This window comes from Pseudorasbora parva, chromosome 17, assembly GCF_024679245.1.
Source record: "Pseudorasbora parva isolate DD20220531a chromosome 17, ASM2467924v1, whole genome shotgun sequence".
Classification (NCBI taxonomy): domain Eukaryota; kingdom Metazoa; phylum Chordata; class Actinopteri; order Cypriniformes; family Gobionidae; genus Pseudorasbora; species Pseudorasbora parva.
In genome coordinates this window covers 9,007,149-9,027,918 of record NC_090188.1, presented here as the reverse complement: position 1 = coordinate 9,027,918, position 20,770 = coordinate 9,007,149, and the positions used below count along the sequence as shown (strand labels likewise).

The 20,770-nt window shown below is 38.7% G+C and overlaps 1 protein-coding gene across 1 annotated transcript in view; it reads left to right on the top strand.

Moving 5' to 3' along the window:
* The window catches only part of col13a1 (collagen, type XIII, alpha 1), a 47,261-nt gene that overhangs the window by 16,439 nt on the left and 10,052 nt on the right, over positions 1-20,770 (top strand). The window contains exons 12-29 of the mRNA XM_067422284.1: positions 1,431-1,520; positions 2,190-2,231; positions 2,354-2,371; positions 2,854-2,880; positions 3,323-3,367; positions 5,392-5,418; positions 14,380-14,415; positions 14,503-14,547; positions 16,202-16,279; positions 16,417-16,443; positions 16,534-16,569; positions 16,678-16,734; positions 16,874-16,897; positions 17,155-17,208; positions 17,384-17,428; positions 17,561-17,695; positions 18,415-18,486; positions 18,758-18,844. Coding sequence (XP_067278385.1) covers positions 1,431-1,520; positions 2,190-2,231; positions 2,354-2,371; positions 2,854-2,880; positions 3,323-3,367; positions 5,392-5,418; positions 14,380-14,415; positions 14,503-14,547; positions 16,202-16,279; positions 16,417-16,443; positions 16,534-16,569; positions 16,678-16,734; positions 16,874-16,897; positions 17,155-17,208; positions 17,384-17,428; positions 17,561-17,695; positions 18,415-18,486; positions 18,758-18,844 — 945 coding nt within the window. The remainder of the gene's footprint in view (positions 1-1,430; positions 1,521-2,189; positions 2,232-2,353; positions 2,372-2,853; positions 2,881-3,322; positions 3,368-5,391; positions 5,419-14,379; positions 14,416-14,502; positions 14,548-16,201; positions 16,280-16,416; positions 16,444-16,533; positions 16,570-16,677; positions 16,735-16,873; positions 16,898-17,154; positions 17,209-17,383; positions 17,429-17,560; positions 17,696-18,414; positions 18,487-18,757; positions 18,845-20,770) is intronic.

Sequence of the window (20,770 nt, the reverse complement as noted above, 5' to 3'; positions counted from 1 at the left end):
GCACAGGTTGATCACGGTTGGCACCCGTCCTCAATCTTACTTCTACAGGTGTGCTGTCTGTGCACACCAATTTCGAGTACCATGTTGGGAGACAATGTTACAGACTGTGGAAGACCAAAAGTGTTAGGGAAAGAACTTTGCAGCTGATTGGCTGGGTCTCCAAGTTGGGTCGGGTCTGTGCATTGGATGGAGATCATGGAATGTCTCCATTTAATGGATCTACATCTGGCCTCATAAATCAAATCTTGACAAGTCCTGTCAAGGAATAAATGGATAAAATATGGATCTGAAACTGGTGGATGTGTTCCGGACTTTCTTTGAGCTTCAGACTTTGCTACTGAACAGAGACGGTGTTAAAGAAAGGAAATTTTTCTTTGTCACGGTATCTGCTCTATTTGTGGTTAATCAGAGTTGTATGCGGTTGCCAGCATGTAGGAGGTCTTAATTTTCTGTCTATAGTAGCAGACTTGGAAATAAATGCTGTTAATGGAAGGAAAATTATTCTGACTTCTTACACCAAATGTTCAGTTTGCAGCCTAAGCCTCTTTAATGTTGAAAACAGACAGTTTAAATATTAATTACACAGCAGAAATCATAAATAATCAGTTTTCCTCATGGTCTCTTCTCAGGAAGAGTAGGATATTGTTTAGTCGAGTCTTATTTCCTATTTTCACATCCCTCTCGCTGTGTAAATACTGGACACTTTCCTGTAGATGATTTTGTTTAGTCTCTTTCTGTGCTGAAGGTCTCTTCTTGCTCATAACTGAGAAGAACCCGAGATGGTTTTAAAACAGCCATGAGTGGATTGTGTGTAGAGCAGTGGTTTTCAACTGGTCGGTCTGTAGGATTGCGGACACCAGGGAAAAGCTAAGCTAAATGCAAATGGTAAAATAAATAGGCTTTACCTTCCAAAAAATATTCTCATAAATTTTATTGTTTACGTCAAAGGCTGTGCATCCAATCAAACTCACCGGTGAAAAAACATGACCTGGACTACATAGAACTTGAGACTCACTAGCAAAACTGTAAGGTTTGTTAAGTTGAAGGCATTGGTTAATTGCTAGTAGGCCACTGAAGAAAGTACACACTATTTTCCAAACATGGTACTCTTTAAACTAGAATAACATCAATCATCTCATCCTGACACTTCACTTTCAACTCAACCTTCAAGTATGGGTTCCTCTCAGCTTCAAATCCATTGATTGGTCAGTGAATTATTATAAATATTTTAAATATTTCTCCAAATCACATTTTGCAAAGGATTTTGAGTGGATATTCCATTAACAAATTAGCTCATTCTTTAATTGTATATCTCATTAGTGTGAATTACTGGATTTGAATCTGAGTGGATCCTGCCACTGATGTTACGAATTGTACCTTAAGTCCAATGGCTTCTTTATCGCAGATGCTAACTTCCTGTCTCTCAGCAGGGCGAGCCTGGAGCACAAGGACCACCGGGACCTCCTGGCCCCCCAGGGCCTCCGGGGACTGCTGGTCTAACTGGTGCTAGTGGGCCCCCGGTAAGTCTCACTCAAATAAAAAATAAAAAAGTATTTATTTATTGATTGATTTATAAGCTGGATAATGTGCAGTCAGCATTTTTCATGTCATGTGTGATAATTGCTGTATATTATTCCTGTTTTTGCACATTTGTAGTTTAGGCACTTTAGTAACTGCATTTGTTGGGTGTGTGCGTGCGTGCATGCGTGTATGCGTGTGTGTGTGTGTGTGTGTGTGTGTGTGTGTGTGTGTGTGTGTGTGTGTGTGTGTGTGTGTGTGTGTGTGTGTGTGTGTGTGTGTGTGTGTGTGTGTGTGTGTGTGTGTGTGTGTGTGTGTGTGTGTGTGTGTGTGTGTGTGTGTGCGTGCATGTGTGTACATGTTTTTCTATCCCAGTGGGGACTTCAACCTGAATGCACACTGACTCATGGGGCCTTGTGTCACTGTGGGCACCTAAATTAAGATCCACATAAGGAACAATGCTTATAAATCTTTAAATCGTATAAAATTAAATATTCTGAAAATGTAAAAATGCTGAAAGTTTTGTGTGATGGGTAGGATTAGTGTGAGGGGTTAGAATATACAGTTTGTACAGTATAAAAACCATTACGTCTATGGAGAGTCCTCACAAAGTAGCAAACCAGACGTGTGTGTGTATGTTTGAACTATCTACCTATTCATTTTTGGCATAGGGTAAACCTGGTGAACCTGGAAAACCTGGAAAAGACCCAAGGGTGAGCATTTGAAAACATTTCATCCTTACCTTGCTAACATGGACACTCGACATTACTTGAAAGGAAATCGGAAATCTATAATGCTTCAAACTGAAAGCATATTTCCTTTTCTTTCATTGTAGATGCTACCGGGACTGAAGGTAAGTTTGAAAACCACACAGCTGTCCATCTGCATTGCAATGATAGTATTTTCCACAGGCGAGTCATAAACAGGCTCACATGAAGTTCACACACAGTTCAGCAGCCTACAGGGTGGGTCCGCTCTGTCTTTGCCAGTACAGAAGGGGTGGATACGCCATAATTGATTAACCGTGTTGCAGTTTAATAAGTATGTATTTCCCCTGATGTGTTAGTTGCCACTGAGTTTATTCTGGGGAATTTTAATTGTACTCTGTTTAGAAGCACAAGCCCCTTATAAGAGCACACTTCAGCTCTCTATAAAGATTGTCTGGCGGTATATATAAGAGCTGTAACTAGAGGCGTACTCCTTCGGACATGAAGTTCCCAATAAATGAAACCACTCTGCTTATTGTCCGTTTTAAACATATAAAGGCTTCTCGATAAAAGCCACAGAGCAAAAAGGTCTTGGATGGATATTTGATTTAGATTTATGTTTTTATAGGGTGAACCCGGTGTACCTGGACAAAAGGTGAGTGTGTTCATTAAGGTTCATGAGCAGACTAAACATTTATTGTATGTTTTATCTGAAAAGACATTTTTAAATCCTACATTTTAGAACTAGAAATTTGGCAATGCTGCTGATTGCTTAAACAAAACAGCTAGAAACGGATGCTCCTTCTCAGAGGAACCTTCAGGAATTAAGCAGAATGACGTATCAATGAATCATTCAGCAGAGTGATTGAAAACCTCTAAGCTACAGGGCAGAGCCCTGAATGTGAGGCTCATTAATCGCTATGCTAGATGAAACGTTCGAAACTGGAGAAAGAAGTTTGGCACGCCACTTTAAAGTCATGCTAGGCCACAGATAAAATATTAGTGGATTAGAAAGAGCACAATTCATCTGGTCAAACTCTACCATTTGCTTCCTGCATGGCTTTCTTAATCCAAATGATTCTTTCCTTATCTCTCAGGGTGATCATGGTGAAGCAGGTCCAAGTGGACCTGAAGGCCCCAAGGTAAGAATCCTTTGTAACCTCTGACTGACTAAGCAGCTTAAATCATTAACCTGCTCCACATCACTTCTGGGTCAACCCATTACATAATCCAATTCATCAGATTGACAGCCCCCTTTGAATCTGGCTCAAAGATTACTAGCTTTCTCCTGTTATTTTGTCAGTCAGTGTTGAAGTTTGGGTGCAGAAACAGGAATTAAAATTCAAACATACTTTCTTTAATCAGGCCTCTAACCGAAGAGAGTGGGATTTCTTCTAAAAGCATCTGCAGGTGTGACATCAGGGACCCAAATCATATAGTTTGGATTAAGCCAGTGGGATGGCACTATTATTGTTTGAGTTACCAGTTTAAATGTGCCTGGAGAGGATTTAGACAAGGCATCGGGCTGATAACAGCATCTGTTTGGGTTTTACTGTCTTCCCCTTCAGCAGTGTGCTTAACTCTAAAGTCATTGAGTGCATTATCCCCGAGGTAATGAAAGATTGAATTAAGATAGTTGATGGGGCTTAGTGTAATGCTATGAAAAGCACAAAACACACTGCACTCAAAAATATAGTAAAAAGAGTAATAGTGTGAAATATTTTTACAATTTACAATAACTGTTTTCTATTCATTTATTCCTGTGATGGCAAAATTTAATTTTCAACTGCCTTCAGTCTTCACTGAAGGGTCACATCCTTCTTATTATCAGCAATATTACAAAGTTTTATTAAGTGCTTCTTAATATTTTAGTTGAATCCATGATTTAAAAAAAAGGATTCCTAGATACAAATTTATTTAAAAGAAGTATTTCGTAACATTACAAATGCTCTTACTGTCCTTTTTGATTCATTTAATGTGCACTTTAATGTGCAAAAAATACCCCAAGCTTTTGGACTGAATGGAAGAGTATGTAACAATATATTATAGAGAAAATAACCTTTTTTTCTTGCACACAATCAATCTTTCCACCTCAGAATAGCACAGAACCGTGGGTCAAACAGCTTAGCCTATGTGAAGTTACAAGTGCGCTGATTGACACTTTGTGAGGGATACATGTTGGCACAAAAACCACATATAATTTTTTCCATGTGAAATTGCATTTGCTTTGCTTTGAAACAACTTATATAGTTTGCAATCTTGGATTTGTGTTACACTTTTACTTGTGTGAACTCTGGAACAACCTGCATATCGATTCCCATCCAATCTACCTTAGGGAACTTGAGCTTTCTTCCATCAGCCACGTAGTTCATGTCCAACACACGCACCCAGTCAATATCGAAAGCTAGATTGATAGTAAGCATGTCACTCAGTGAGCTTATGGAAAATTCTTCTATACTGGACTGAAGTAGCTTTGTGTTTGTTAGGTTTATGTTCAATTTCATCTTAGCTCAGGTGAAATGTTTCTTGCTACAGCAGAGACACAGTTATTTTGCAAGACTGCACCACCTTCTGGAGACTTGCAAGTGTTGCGCTCATAAAAACACACAAGATTTATGAAAGCGGGATAAAATGCATTCTCCCCCGTGTGCTGAGGTTGTCTGGCCTCTCATTTTTTTACTCAGAAAAGAGACGTCTTTACCGTGCATTCATCTGGGAGAGAGGCAAAGTGCCAAGTCAATGGCTTTACAATTAAAAGCTTCAAATCAGAGGAGACATGTTATTCGGCACATTACCAACGCAATTAATCAACAGCTGACTTTGTCTTTCTACCACAAGACTTTAGTTCTGAAAAATGACTGTCTGTCGCCTTCATGCTTGTTTGGCTATTTACTCAGCGCAGCCAAACCATACAGCATTGAATAGCACAGAAAATAAATGCTGGTTCAAATAATTCCTCCACTAAACAGGAGACTGAACTTGTTTAGATAAATGATGTCATAAACTGAAAATCTGCTGACTTTAATGCTGCCCTGTTGCTGTCATAGAACATTAGTTGCTAATTTGTTGTTTTGGGCTGAGGAGAAGCAGGTCCACATGACTTGACTTAAGTTGATTTTGCATTTTATAGCATATTGATCATTTTATTTGCTTTGTTTCTCTTTAGGGAATTAAAGGAGATGAAGGAGTGAAGGTAAGGAATGCATTTGGTTCTGAATGCTATTTTAAAAATGGCGTTTTTTTATAATGCTTGCGATTTTAAAAGTGATATAATTTTGGTGTTAAAATAATTTCAACTGTAAGTAACCTATTCGTAGGTTGATCACACCCATACAGTGCAAGCAGGGTGTCTTTATAGTGCTATCAAAACATTGGTCTCAACCAGCCCAACATGGCAACATTGCCTGAACCAATACCAATAAATGAATAGGGTTTGGGGGATTGGCTGTTCCTTTAACCAATGGCAGACCAACTTGCAATTGCGTGTACTGACACATAATTTGCACACTTCACCTTTACATTTTTTTTGTTTTGTTCCGTGAATGCAAATCTTAGATGTTGCCTTCAGTTTTGTGGTTGCTGTTTAATAATTATTTGAAATGTAGCAAACTGTCAGCTCCAGTAGTAAGATTTTACAATCAATTAAAAGGCATTTATACTTTTGACCAGCATTTTAGAAAATGGATGGATGATTCAGCTGCGGGCACCATCTTCTGCAGAGACTTTGAAGCAACCCTCACAGTGCATTATGGGTGTTCTCTGGCCGTTAAGCATTCATCGGTTGTAAGCTCATTATTGATGTGCATTGGGCGATTGAATGAGTGCATTCCATAATGTTCACTATGGTTTCTTACACCACTAAAAATGGCTGTCCCCTCAAAAAGCCCTATTTAAGGGTATAAGGGTCGGACACAGCCATGTAGTTTTCAAAAAAGCTTGAAGGACTTAATTAGCTGGATCAGGTTGACGACCCTGGCTAAATTATATTAAAGGAGCAGTATTCTATAGAGAGTAAATCTAAACATCAAAAGATGTATATTTGTATGATCTAAGGCATTGCTTCTACTGAAGATGTGCATCTGCTGGAGTGATTGCACTGTTTCTCACTGGGGAGGTTTTGGCCTGTAAACAGGAGTGGAGCTCACGTAAACTTTACACCTGCTGATGCACAAATAGTCCCTATAGGATACAGCTATTTAGACTGTCTAGCTGCTGATTACTGAATGTTGTCCTATGAAGCCAGCAGTGACAGACAGCCTTACTGAACTCATCTGCGTGAGATGGGCACAAATACATGAGAACGTATTTAAAATAAAAATATTAAATCTGTTTAAATGAATCAAAATAAAATCCAATATGCAGTGTGAAAATCTTTTATAGGTTTGCTAAAGCCTACCTATTTTTTTTATAATATATGTTTCACCCACACTTCCGTTTTCCTTTAGAAAGTAGAATAAAGGAAAGAAAAGACTATTTCAGATGAGCATGTGCCATGGGCCAGACATCCTCTGTCCCACCAAACTCCTTTACTATCATGATGGAATTTTCATTTCCTCTGCACATCCTCGTCTGTCTCAGGACCACCCTAGAGCCCCATAGTCAAATGTCCTGATGCTCACAGGATCAAAGGCTTACTTTAGAGCATCATCCTTTCTGGCTTCTTTATTTGGATTGTGCCAGAAGAAAACACTTTCTCATCTCATTGCTTTGTTTGGGATTACACAATCCCATGTCTGCATTTGTTCTCCCGTTGGCTTTCGGCAGTTTGTGTGTATTTGTGGTGTACAGTATGTGTTGATCTGCTGAAGAGGTTCCCATCTGTGCATTTGTGCAGGGCAAACAAGGGATGGATGGGCAAACAGGAGAAAAGGGGGAGAAGGTACCCTGAGCCTGAGAAATGTAGTTTGCAGTGCATTTACCATTTGGTGTTTTGTTTGTGTGTATGAAGCAAAAATCTAACTATCGGGATATTTGCATGACATTGCATGATCAGCAGTGTTCTGAAACTTCTTGGATATAAACTGCACCATGGTATAAAAGACTTGAGAATGAGAATGTAAAGGAATAGTTCATCCAAAAATGAAAATTAGCACATGATTTCCTCACCCTCAAGTCATCGTAGCTGTATATGACATTCTTGTTTCAGACAAATACAAAAAAATGTCATGGCTAATTCAAGCTTTATAATGGCAGTGAATGGCAGCCCAAAAAAGTGCATCCATCCATTATAAAGGTAATCCACACAGCTCTGGGGCTTAATCAATGGGGTTTTGTAAGAAAAAGATCCAAATTTAAAGCATTATAGTTATAAAGTAAAATATCTAGCTTCCGGCGGGCCGCCTTCCTTATTCAACTTACAGAAAAAGTGTTACTGGTACAACAATGATGTTGGACGTAGCGCAAGTGTTTGAACACTTTCTTCATAAGTAGAATACGGAAGGCAGTCTGGGGGAAGCTTTACTTTATAAAGTTTTATATATGGATATTTCTCTTTTTTTCTAATAAATATAAGTTTTATATATGGACACAAACGCATTGCTTCACTTCAGAAGGCCTTTATTAACCTCCCGGAGCCGTGTGGATTACTTTTATAATGGATAGATGCGCTTTTTCGGGCTTCAAATTTTGACCAGCCATTCATTGCCATTATATATGCTTAGATTAGCCAGGGCATTTTTTTATATAACTCTGATTATTTTTGTCTGACAGAAGAATGTCATATACACATAGGATGGCTTGAGGGTGAGTAAATTAAGGGATAATTTACATTTTTAGGTGAACTATTCCTTTAAGTAGACAGGAAGTTTTAAGTGAATAATGTCTTAAACTCTTGTCTGTTCATTCGTTCTTTTTCGAGCCTTTCTTAAATGTACATTCTTATAACTCATCCACCTTCATTGACTTGTGCACCACTAGTAGACACCAGCTTATATTACAAAAGTGAGGACTGAGGGCAGGACATATGCTTTGCAACTGAAACCAGGATGTGCACAAAGACATATGACTCAGTACCGGAGTCATGCTGGGAGACCAGAGGGATTGCACGCTAAGAGAAAAACAGGCCGCTAGCACAAGACATTCCCTCCTTCCTTCATCTGAGCACCTGTGCATCTGATTTACAGGCCTCTAACCCTGCTGTTTGTGGAGAGTCCCCTGTTACATACAGCTTGATGGACTTAGCACACTTATTTTTGCTACCTGCCTTGGTCCCTGCCAAACACATGCTGCCATACTCTTCGATTGTTTGGTCTGTTGTCATGACAGAGCTTTGTGTTTCTGTATATCAATGTTTTCATCATCAGACTCAGCAGACGTGCCAGCTGGGGAACTGACAGATGAATAAGCACATCTGCCGTAGTGCTATATTTAGTATTTTTTTATACATTTATATATATACAACTTGAACACCACCTCTAATTGAATGCAGACTTCTTTGGGGTTGAAGGACGGTATGTTTGGGGTTTCAGGCTTTGGACTGGGCTATTGCTTGTTTATCATTGAGGGATTTACATTTAGTTGTTATGACTGTCCATTGACACTGTGGCCTTTAACACAACACTGTGTTGCAAATTAAGGCAGAATCAAAAACGTACCAGAAATTGCCATGTTTTGTTGGACATAGCAGTTCTAATATTTCCATGATATTCTTTGAAATACCTTGAAGTAAATAACATGATACACTATCATCCAAAAGTTTGAGCTTTAATAAGATTTATGGTTTTCAAAGAAGCATTTATTTGATCACAATTAGTACAAAAACAGTAACATTGTGAAATATGACTACAATTTAAAATAAATAAAAAACTGAACATATTTTAAAATAACATTTTAAAATTGTATTGAATTATGCGATGGTTGTGATTTCAGCATCATTACTCCAGTTTCTTCTTTTCATCTCTTCAGTTTCAATTTCTTCTTATTAGCATATCTTTCTTGAAATCGTGACTTTTTTTCAAGATTCTTTAATGAAGAAAATTAGACATAACTATATTTAGTGTGCATAAATGTAGTATATGGTAATAGTCAAAGTTTTGGAAAACCCTATGCACTTTTATTATTAGTATCATTTTATACTTTTTAGACTAAAATAAAGTCTATAAAACTATTAAATAGTGGAAAATACTGTATATACTAGTGACCGAAATGTCAAATAAAACTCATGTAATATTGTCTAGATCACAGCTTTACTCACATTCTCACAGCTGACTTTATGAGGTGCATCCTGGGATACTTTGCAAACTGTATCAAAGTAGTTCACATATAATATGATGCACACTTGACCAATTTGGTCTAATTTATGCATTAAAAAGGACTTTGTTTTAGAAATGTATGTTGGCAGAACTGATGTTTGCCTAGAGGACTCATTTCAAGCATTTTAGCCTAATCATTTAAGTTTGTAAGATCATGAGATACAGACTGAGTCCAGTTGTTCAAACTTTTAAAGGAAAAAAGTTGAGAACTGTGACTCAACTTTTGCATTATAATCTCATATTGTCCGTTGTTTCCGGAAGAAAGCACTGAACGCAACAGAGAAAGTAAATAAATAAAAATAAAAATGTATTGTATGCCCATGTATTTAGATTTCACAAACTTAATTCATATCGACCAGCTCACGTAGCACAGCGTTCGTGGCTCGACTCGTCGAGACGTTTTTCCAAGATGGCTGCTGTCTCTATATGCTGGCTTTATGAAGTATCTTCTTATTAAACTGTTTGTACACTTCCAAAGTTCTCAATGCTTCGGTTTGCATGTATTGACCCTCATTATGCTACCGTGTTAGTGTGAGGCTATTTTGAGCCTTGTTAGTGGTATTAACTAGCGTTTTAATTTGCCTTAATCTGTGCCCCATATGCAAGCGTTATAGGCGAATCTGTCTTCAGAGATAAAACTTTTTACATTCAAGTTTCAAGAAAATACATCCCAGAGAACGATCCACTCGGCATGTGAAAATTACCCCTAGGATCTTTTTTCACCGGAGTTGTCCTTTAAGTGGTATTATAGAAACAATGTATACCATCACTTTCCTATGGTACTGCCACAGCACCGTTTTGTTGGGGAAACTACTGTCTTCCATCAAAAACATCTGTCTTTCTCATGAATAGTCAGTACAAGGTTTGTGTTGTGAAAGTCAGTGAAAATTTATGAGATAAAAAGGAGATAAGCAAACGCTAAATTTACTCCTTTTACTCCTGCAGCCAACAGTGGGTGAGCCTCATCTGTATTAAGTGAGGCTGCTAAAGACTGTCTGCATTTCTCTCCAACTGGAAAAAATATATAACACACATTTACAGAAACAATCAAACGTGCACACACACAGAGTAAAAGACAGACATACACCCATGTAACACATGCTGTCCCTCTGCCGTTAGACTCTTGTGTCATGTAGGAATGAGAAATGATGGCATGGATTGAATTCAAAGAACAGGTGAAGTACACCTCCAAGATCAAATGAAAGCTGCTTTGTCTCTTTCTTTTTGACATTGGCTCTCAAAACTTCTCAGTTACACAGTCCCTTCCAGATCGGGATTATTTAAATAAAGAGCCCATGGGCTATTAAAGCAATAAGTCAGCAGAAGCCATGCATTACAGTGTTTGTACAGGGTTTTAGGCACCACATAAAGCAGCAGCAACAGAATTGTTTCTTTACATCCTAAAAATATATGAATTGAAGTTATACTTCTTTATTGCTTTAAGCATAAATCCAGCATAAAACAGCATAAAGTAATTAAAGAGCATTTAATAATAATAATAATAATAATAATAATAATAATAATAATGTAAGCACCAAAAATAATTGTTCTGCAAAACAGGCAGTCCTGTCCGAAACGCAAGCCATTGGCTGGAGTGTAAGTCTTGCCACACCCAATCAGAATGTAATTACGCTTGGTGCATGCCTCAAAAATGACACACTGTGTCTTTAAGAATTAGAACTGAACTTTTAATAGATGTTTTTCTCTTCATACAAGGATCCTTTGTGTCTCAAAGAACTTGAGCAGTATGATGCATGTCGATATATAAATGGAAATTATTACGTTGATTTTGGTAATTCCTTTCACCCGTTTTCCCTTTATACCTCGGGCCAAGCACGGATACCCTGCTCTCGTATTTCATAGGAGCCAAAGCAAGTCATTACTTATTATGAACCGTCCTGAAGGAATCAGATTTGTCAGCACAGAACGCAGCCACTTCTTCTCAGCGCTGATGACTGTTCTCTTCACCTTCCTAGAGTTCCCCTTAACTCCAAAGGCTCCGTCCTCATCATTTTTAGCCTGAAGATTAGCGCTCCCATAAATCACTTGGAGTCTGTGTCAGTCCACACACTAGCCTCTGCCCCACCAAGTGCTCTTCACTCTAAAATAGAAGCAGACAGGGTGGAAGGAGACATGATGATGGGCTGAAGGCCTAATGGAATGGTGTGAGTTAATTGGAAATGAAGAAGATCAAAGAGACTTCCTGTTGTCAGCATGGGTCCAAAAAGTTTCTCATTCATGATTAAAGTGATCAACCATCATCGCATCGTTCCATTCCCTTAACGGGACGGGTGCATTCAGTCGGATCTTTCATCTACTAGGAACACGCTTAAACTCCCATACGACTCTCTGCCTGTTCCAAACCCAAGCGCCCTTTCTGGTCCCTGATTGGACGGTGTTTATGAAAGCAGCTGAGTATGACAAGCAGTCTTGTCTCAGGCCCAAAAGCACACCAGAGTGCCTTGGCTCATTAATACCCTCTCAAACCGCACACATATGGCGTCTGTCTCTCTTGTTAACCTGCAGCCGTCTCCAAGGTCTGACCACTGCACCTGTCAAAGCGGGTTATGCCAAGCTAGGCTCTGCCATCTGCCCTCTGCTCAGACTCACTGGAAACTTCGTGCCATCTTTGACCTCTGCCCTCGGCTGCCTGTTGTCTGGCCGCCAGTCTTCGAATGTCATGCATTGTTTTCTGTAGAGGCTTTCTGGACATGTTGTAAAAATGCTTCTCTTGTGCCACTTCCATGTAATGTAATGATTGCCTATTGACTAATCAACCTGTTTGTTTGTGTGTACTAAACCTATACTGAAGAATCCAGATTAGTTTTCATACTGGTTAAAGGCGGTTTATGAAGGTTTATGCTGATTTAATGTGCTTGGTCTCACTGGTGAACCAGCAACTACACTCTAGGAAAAAAAAGGTACCGTATAGTACTAAAAGTGGTTCTTTGGCTTGTAAACATAGGGGAACCATTTTAAGTGCTGTAAAGGACCAAATCTTGTTAATTCAGTGGTTCTTCAGCGGTTCTTCACCAGTTCTTTGGGATGACTGAGGTGCTATATAGCACCGTTACCATATTCAGAACCTGTTAAGCCCCTGTTTGGTTCCTCAGCGTTTTTTTCAGCGGTTCATTAGGGTGGTAAAGGTGCTACTGCCATACAAAGAACCTTTCAAGCCCTTTTAAAGGTTCTTAACATGCCAAAGAACTACTGTTGGTTCCTCAACCATTATTGAGGAAGAAATCAAATGCTATATGGCACCTCCTATGGGTTCTACATAGCATCATTTGACAAAGGTTCTGTAGAGCACATTTAAAGATATGGTGCTATTTGGCGCCAAAAGTGGTTCCCCTATGATTACAAGCCAAGAACCACTTTTAGTGCCAAATAGCATAGAGTGTAGTGTGATCTTCTAGTTAAGCTGGTTAACCAATGAAGTATTGCTGGTTAACTGTGTTTGGAAAACACAGCAACAGAACAACATAATGGGAAAGCAACAAAATGTGTTACTTCAGTTTCACTGTAACAGCATTTTGAGAACATAAATCTCAGGTATTTGGTGTAAATGTAACAATTTACACATTTACTCATGTTCACTTGTAGAGTCATTCCAATCGACTTGAAATCCTGATGCCAGGATTTGGCATCAGGTTGAATTTGGTCGCACAAATTGGCCGCGTTGACCAACAGAAAGCTGCTTGGCTTAAAAATGACTTCTGTTTGAGCTGTGCTTCATGCATCGATTCGCTACACTGTTGACAATGGACCAAAACATTACTTAAATTAATGTGTCTATTTGACACGCTACAAGTCCCAACACTGCCAGTGCACAGAGCACAACTTACAATTTGGCGGTGAGCAGATGTGCTGGGCAATTCTCGTTTGTCATCATGTCTAACAATCTGCTGAAGCAAAAGTCTTTCAGTGGTGTTTTGCTTGTGCTATGAGTGCAGTGTGGTTTTGGCTTGTGAATGTTGACTGCTTACTTATTTAAATGATGAGCAATTGATGATGATTTTGCAGGGTGAGCTAGGGATGCCTGGAATGCCTGGGAAACAAGGAGTGAAGGTAGTTCACTTCTACTGCAGCCTATATCTATCCCCATACACTTTTACCCATGATCCTTTTATAAAGTACTATCCTTTTTTCCCAGAACCTGCATGCTCTCAGAAGCATTCCATTGCTAAAATGCTCCTTTGAGAGCTCGATCTTATGTTATGATTTTATGCAGAACAGCTTTCACACCAGAAGGCGATTAATAGCTCATTATACAGGCACGTCGCACAAAGCGCCTCACCTTCTGACACTGTAAAGTGGCGTCTGAGACTTGAGGAATGAGATGGCAGGAGAAAGACTAATGGTGCCACAAGCAGTCAGAGCCCCCGGTCACCCTCGACCCCGATGGGTTGAGTGTCCTCATGCAACCACAGCTGTGTCTGTAAATCACGGCCTTCATGTCTGCTCATTAGTCTGAGATAACAGACGTGAATTAAATAACTGTCATATGCTTTTTACTATTAATAACAAACCAATTGTGGGGGGCGGCTCATTGCGGCACTGCTAGTGATCAGCTATCTGCGTGCCTGGAGAGCACAAGCTTCGACATACCAATCTAAATATTGATACCAGCACGTGCTGTCTAATTGCTTCAATAGAAATTATGACATCTGATAGAGATAGACCCTTGGGGGTTTACGATAGATGTAAACAGTGTTTGGCTAAATAATTAGAGAAAATAATCTTCAGTTGAAATTGAGAATGACTTTTTCAGGCAAAATATGTGCTGTTGATTCCTTTGTTGATTTTCAAAGGTCAGCATTTGAGGATGTGTTTAGGTCTTTTCTCACTGTTTTCCTTTTCTCTCTTTCTCTGTTTTTCTAATGTTGACATCTTGCACCCTTCAGGGAGAGTCTGGTTTCCCAGGCGTCCCTGGACGAAAGGTAAAGGCCTGGTTTGGTGTGGTTGTGCCTTTAACACATTTGCTGATCATATGAAATTCTTAAAGACATTTTTCTGTCAATGTGAAGGGTCAGGCAGGTGTTTCTGGTATCCCTGGAAAACGGGGCTACAAGGTACTCCTGAATGTGCATTGTGGCTTTGTCTTGCATTAGTGCTTGTTCTTGACACCCTCAAGCTAAGCAGTGTTTTAGATATGATGTTGAATATTGAAGGTGACTCACCCTCTTTTGCAGTTTCAAACCTGAGTGACTTTATTTTTTTTCCATGGAACACAATTATCATTTTAATTTTTGGGCCGTTCCTTAATGTAATGATATTGTCAAGCTTCAAAATGGCTAAATTAAGCATCATAAAAGTTACCATACAACTCATGTACCTGTTATTTTAATATTTATTTACGGTTATTATATTTAATATTTTGGGGGAAAAAAGTTTTGGGTTTTATTTGAATTTTGGATTTTGTCATTGTCATCATACTGTATATTTCTATTTAGTGTTAAGTTAATTTTAGGTTATTTAGGTTATTTTATCTCAGCTTTATTTCAAATACCAAATTTAATCCTGAGGTGAGGCCTCTATATTTCTTATATTTCTTTAAAAAAATCACCTTGTTCCACAGAAAAAAACTAAGATGTGGATTTGGAATAAAAAGAGTCTGAATAGAAATAGCAGCATTTTCTTTTTTGGTGTGAATTACATTGCATACCATTTTAATAGTATATATTATATCATCTTTACTGAAGCTTAACAATATTTCATACTTATGTAATGGACATAGGCCAGTAAGCTGTGCATGTAAACCTCACTCCCCTGGCCTCAAGAGACGCGTTATTGACTGATGCCAGCGGTTGTGTTCTTTAGCGCCCATGTTAGCAAGCTCACTTTCCACGCTGGAGACCCCGGTTCCAATCCCACTTGGAGTGGGTCGAGTAGGATCGTTTTCATTTGGTGCCGTGACCCGGATGGGAATGAGGTTTGGGGGGTGAGTGTAACGGACGTAAGCCAGTAAAAGCTGAGCATGTAAACCTCACTCCCCTGGCCTCGAGAGATGTACTAATGACTGATGCTAGCTAGGCTGTGGTTTTTAGCAGCCTTGTTAGCATGCCTGCGTCCCTCACCGCAGTAACCCTGTTCAAATCCCGCCCGGAGCAGGTCATGTAGGACCGGTTACATTTGGTCTCATGACCCGGATGGGAGTGAGGTTTAGGGGGGTGACTGTAACAAATCAAATAGGCAGATTATATTTGGTGCCTTGACACGGATGGGAGTGAGGTTTAGGGTGGTGAGTGTAATGGACGTAGGTCAGTAAGAGCTCTACGTCTAAACCAGTTGTGGCCTTTAGCATCCTTGTTTTGGCTTTTAGTCCCCCTTTTTTTTATGCAAATGCAAACAAACATTATGTATGCATGGTTTACAGTGTTGCAGGAAATGGAATGTTTAACCATTTAAAAAAAGTTATGATTAAATTAGGATTTTTGAAAAACAGAAGCCCTAGAAGCTGGCCTCATATCCTGTGGCCCATATTTGTTGTGGTCTCCATATTTAATAAATCATTTTATCTAAAGTGACCACACCTTTATGCTTGCTCCCTGTGTTTAAGTACCACAGCTGTCATGAATTAAAGACGCTTACTCTAATGCTTCAAAAGGAAATGGGAACAAGATGCTCACACTAGAATTTTGATGTGCCTTCATTATATAGAGCTGCATCTTGAATCTTTGAATCAGTCAAGTCATGGTTAACTCCTGCATTTTTATTTATTGCAAGGGAGAAAAGGGAGATTCTACTGCTGCAGGAACTGGCATTAAAGGAGAACCAGGTACCCCAGGACAAGCTGGACCCAAGGTAGATGCCCGCATTCTCCACCAACTAAGTAGCCTTATATTTGCTGTTAAATTGCTTTCTTTGTGTGTCATAACATGTACAGACTACCAAAATCTGCTTAAGCTTTAGTAAAAAGTTAATTTCATGTCTTTTCATAGGGGGATAAAGGTGATCAAGGCATTAAGGTGAGCAATATAGATGACCTTGTATGAATGTTATATTGTGAATACGTCTTTGGAGTACAATAGCACAAATTAATGTTTTTTGCCTTGTAGGGTGAAGCTGGCCAGGAAGGTCCATCTGGACCAAGGGTGAGTATATGCCATGTGTACAGTGCAAGGTTTGTCACTTACAGAGAAAATGTTATATCTGATATCTGATATCTGATATTGATTGGTTGTTCCCCCATCACTCAACAGGGACCACCAGGTCCCACCGGGGAGCCAGGAAAAACTTTAATCAACAACAATGAAAATGTATGTCTTTTTTTTGTATACAAATGTTACTTTATTTATAATGTGGTTATTTTCCATATTCCCTTCTCTCCCTTGTTGTAAAATTTTCAGTGGATTCATTTGTATTGTGTGAAGGCACTAATTTTGTTTTGTTTTTCAGGATATTCGCAATATTCATTCAGTGGTAAGCATCACTCCAAATGCCTTTTCTATATGTGAAAAGGCCTTTCTATATTGTTGTGTTGTGTAGGAAGCTGGATAACATTTTGAGTATTTGGACATACACACTGCCCTGCCAAAACAAATCAGTTAAAACTCATAGACTATTAAGCATTTGCTTATTTCAATTCAAAGAGCAACTTTTTTTGTGGCCGGGCAGTGACAGATAAACCAAGAACAACTTTCAGTGTTGATATAAGCATCTATTTTTGTGATTTTTAGGGTGCTCCTGGTCTACCTGGACCTCCAGGGCTTCCTGGGACCCCCGGTTTGAAGGTAGCTCATAAACTTCTTTCATTCTTAAGTCTTTTATCCTTGATGTCTAACATTGAGAGAATTTCATACTAAATTCATACTAAATTCTGGTTAGATTTGAGGAAGTATTTTAAGAAGCAACATCACTGTAAACCACCCTGTTCTTTTGCATTAAACATCAATTTGTTTCCCTCAGGGTGATGTTGGACTTCCAGGTCCCCCTGGTCTTGATGGGGAAAAGGTGGATAATAATTAATATTTACTATAAATTAAACCTATTTTAGCCACTAATCTGCTAGTAGTCCATTAATGGATGTGTTTACTTTCAACTTTTGATCCTTTCTAATGCTGAGTGCACCTGTTTACTTCTTAGGGTCCAAGAGGAAAGCCAGGAGAACTCGGACCCATCGGCCCTCCTGGACCAGAGGGACCACGGGGAGAAGGAGGTGTCATGGGCTTCCCTGGCCCAAAAGGAGACAAGGGAGACATGGGCCCCTCAGGATCACCTGTGAGTGACTGCACCAGCTTTCCCATCACAAATAGTTCTTCTGAGTGCATCTGAGATGATAAATAATCGCAAGGGTCTTGTGTACTTTAAACTTTAACCCCTGCATGAAAGAATATATTGATATTAAGCAAAATATCATACTATTCAAATGATGTAAACATCATGTAAACTTTCTAACCAGATTGCCATTCAACCAAAATAAGCCAATATTTGTTTTTTTCTGGAAATGTTAATAAATTAAACAAGGCACATACCTTGTCAGCAGGTTTGGATTCATTTATTCAGAATATTCACTGTAACTAAATAAAAAGTTAGCAACTTCTGTATTCCTAAAAAAGTATTTGTATTTGTTTATTTGGAATATTCTGATTACAAGAACATTGTAATATTCCAGTAATTGTAGAGCATGTACATTTTTCAAATTAAAGGCTTAACCAGAATATAGACCTTAATAAGAAAATGATTTGCATGTAAATTTGGTTTTGGTTATTTGAGTAAGTGGGATCATCCTGAGTGTTTTTGAATTTTGAAAGAGTTTGTGATGAGTGGGCAGCATTGCATTCTGAAAAGCCTACAATTTACTAATCATTTGTCCTATATGTTGGATGCTATGAGTTCACAGGTCTCTTGGTTGTGGACTTTGCTTTTAGTGATGTCCCCCCAAATTGACTTTATTGCTAATATGTATTACTATTTCACATTCTTCCCTCATTCTGTAGGGTTTAGATGGCCCTACTGGAGAAAAGGGGGTTTCAGGGCCCCCTGGCCATATTGGATTGCCAGGCCCAATGGTATGCAATGGTGCCCCTTCAAGCAAATGTCATTGTTGAAAAGACATTACATGACTTTGGGCTGCAGTGTATTTCATCATGTCAGTTTTAATTCTGTTGAGTGAATGGTAGTTGAGTATTCCTTCTCCTTTTGCTTTTTCATAATGTCTTCAGGGCAAGTAAGAGAGTAAATGATCACTGAATGTTCATTTTTGGGTTCATTTTTTCACTATCCCTTTAACTTATTATGCTAAAAAAGACATTACATTTCATATGTTTTTTTCTGGGTCAGGGAGAACCAGGAATAGGCTTGAGAGGAGAGAAGGGATCACCTGGACAGAAAGGAGACAAAGGAGACAGGGGCCATCTTGGACTCCCTGTAAGTACATTTCTGATTCTTTTAATCTAGTGTATAATGCTTGATAAACATGCATTGCAATTATAGTCAGAACAATGTAAGGTAAAATATCTGTCCAATTCATCAAATCAGTCCTAATGATGAATGATGTGTACTTCATAGTCATACCAGTGATACCAGTGAGTAATTCATTTGATAATATTCATACAATCTTGTAAGCTGAGCCAAGATATTTGTGTCTGTCTTGAGTGCAGCGTTAATGGAAAAGCATGTTTTGTGTAAGGCTTGTGCTTTAGCTGCCTTAATGCAAATATCATTGTGCTGCTATTTTGCGTGTTTTTTTTAACTAGACGTCACAGTGCATGAATCAGTGGATGTTCACATTTGGCAATCATATATAGAAGTGCCATCATGTAATCATATTGTCACATAGTTTTATACACATTTTGATAGATTACCAACAAGTTCTTTAAAGTTTCATATTACTGTAACTGACTGACGTCCATGTTATTATTTCAAAATACTGTATGTGGTTGTTTATAAAATGTTTCCTCTATGTTCTGTTAAATAGCATGCTATAGGTTTTGTTACTGTAAATTTCAGGGGTCTTTTCCTGACTTCTGGTGTATATCTATGGTGTCGAAGTCATTGATAAACTTGTTCTAGTCACATCATCAATGGCACAGTAACTCCTTTTAAGAAATAAATATTAAAATATAACCAAGAAATCCTTTAGAATGCCCTACAAAAATGCACTGCAATTGGTTTTAATATGAAAAAGAAATTACAATTGGAGCATTATTCAAATAAATTTTTAGTCATATATATATAAAAAATTTATTATATATATATATATATATATGTAGCGCCCCCTCCCCTCTTAGGATGTCACCACTCCTAAGTTCTATTAGGGGGGAGCAGCGGGTTCAGAAAATATGTCTCTCGACAAGTTATTATTACTTATTTCCTACCTCTGGTATTAAATTAGTTATAAACTGATCCTTAACTTTTTTGTTGTAATGAGATGTGTGGTAAAAACGTTAAAAGACGTCACAATACAGGTAAGTATAGTTAAATATCACACTACAAGGTTTTATTATCACAGAGCGTAGATATAAAATACTTAAAAATAGGAATAAATAGATAAATATGTCAATAAATAAACCAATACAATAAATAGTAATAGAACAATTAATATACGCACCCCAAATAAAGGGACTGTAAACTTTAAATTCTCTACTGAGTAGATTATGTCAACAGCAACCCTATATTCTCATAAAGGCAGGGAAAATAGACCCTCAGTCTATGTAATGTTAAGGTTTGTTGTAACCATAACGAAACAATAACAACAGTAAACATATAGACATCAAACTTAAATAAATGTGGGCCCACACACACACACGCGCGCGCGCGCACACAAACACACATTCACCAACCCCACCGCTGCAGGCCTGAGTCGTTGCTAGGGTGCGTTGTGGCCCGTAAAACACAAATGGCCTCTTCACTCCAATGAGCAATAGAAACAATGGACAGTACCTCGATCCGTTAAATCAAACACGTAGGTCCAACGGCCCGCTCCGGTTCTCAATTGCTCCTATGCCGGCTGGAAACTTCAGCAACGCAGTGTGACGTTACTGTCCAGCGGTGCCAGGGGAACTCCGAATCACGCGTTGACTCACGAGCGCTATCTGGGGTGGTCCTTCGGTGATAAACAACGCGATCCGATCAGCGACCGCGTCTGTCCTCCAACGGTGTCCTTCTCGAATTAACGTTACTCCCAGTCTCTCGATGATTCATCAACTGTCACTAGAAATAACGGTCTCTGTCCAAACGTAAACAGTGCTGCTTACGTGATACTTAGTCCATAAAACTCATATATAATACTCCAAGGAGACCGCAAATGATATCTAGACTCTTTAAAACAATGACAGAGTGAATTCGTTGTGA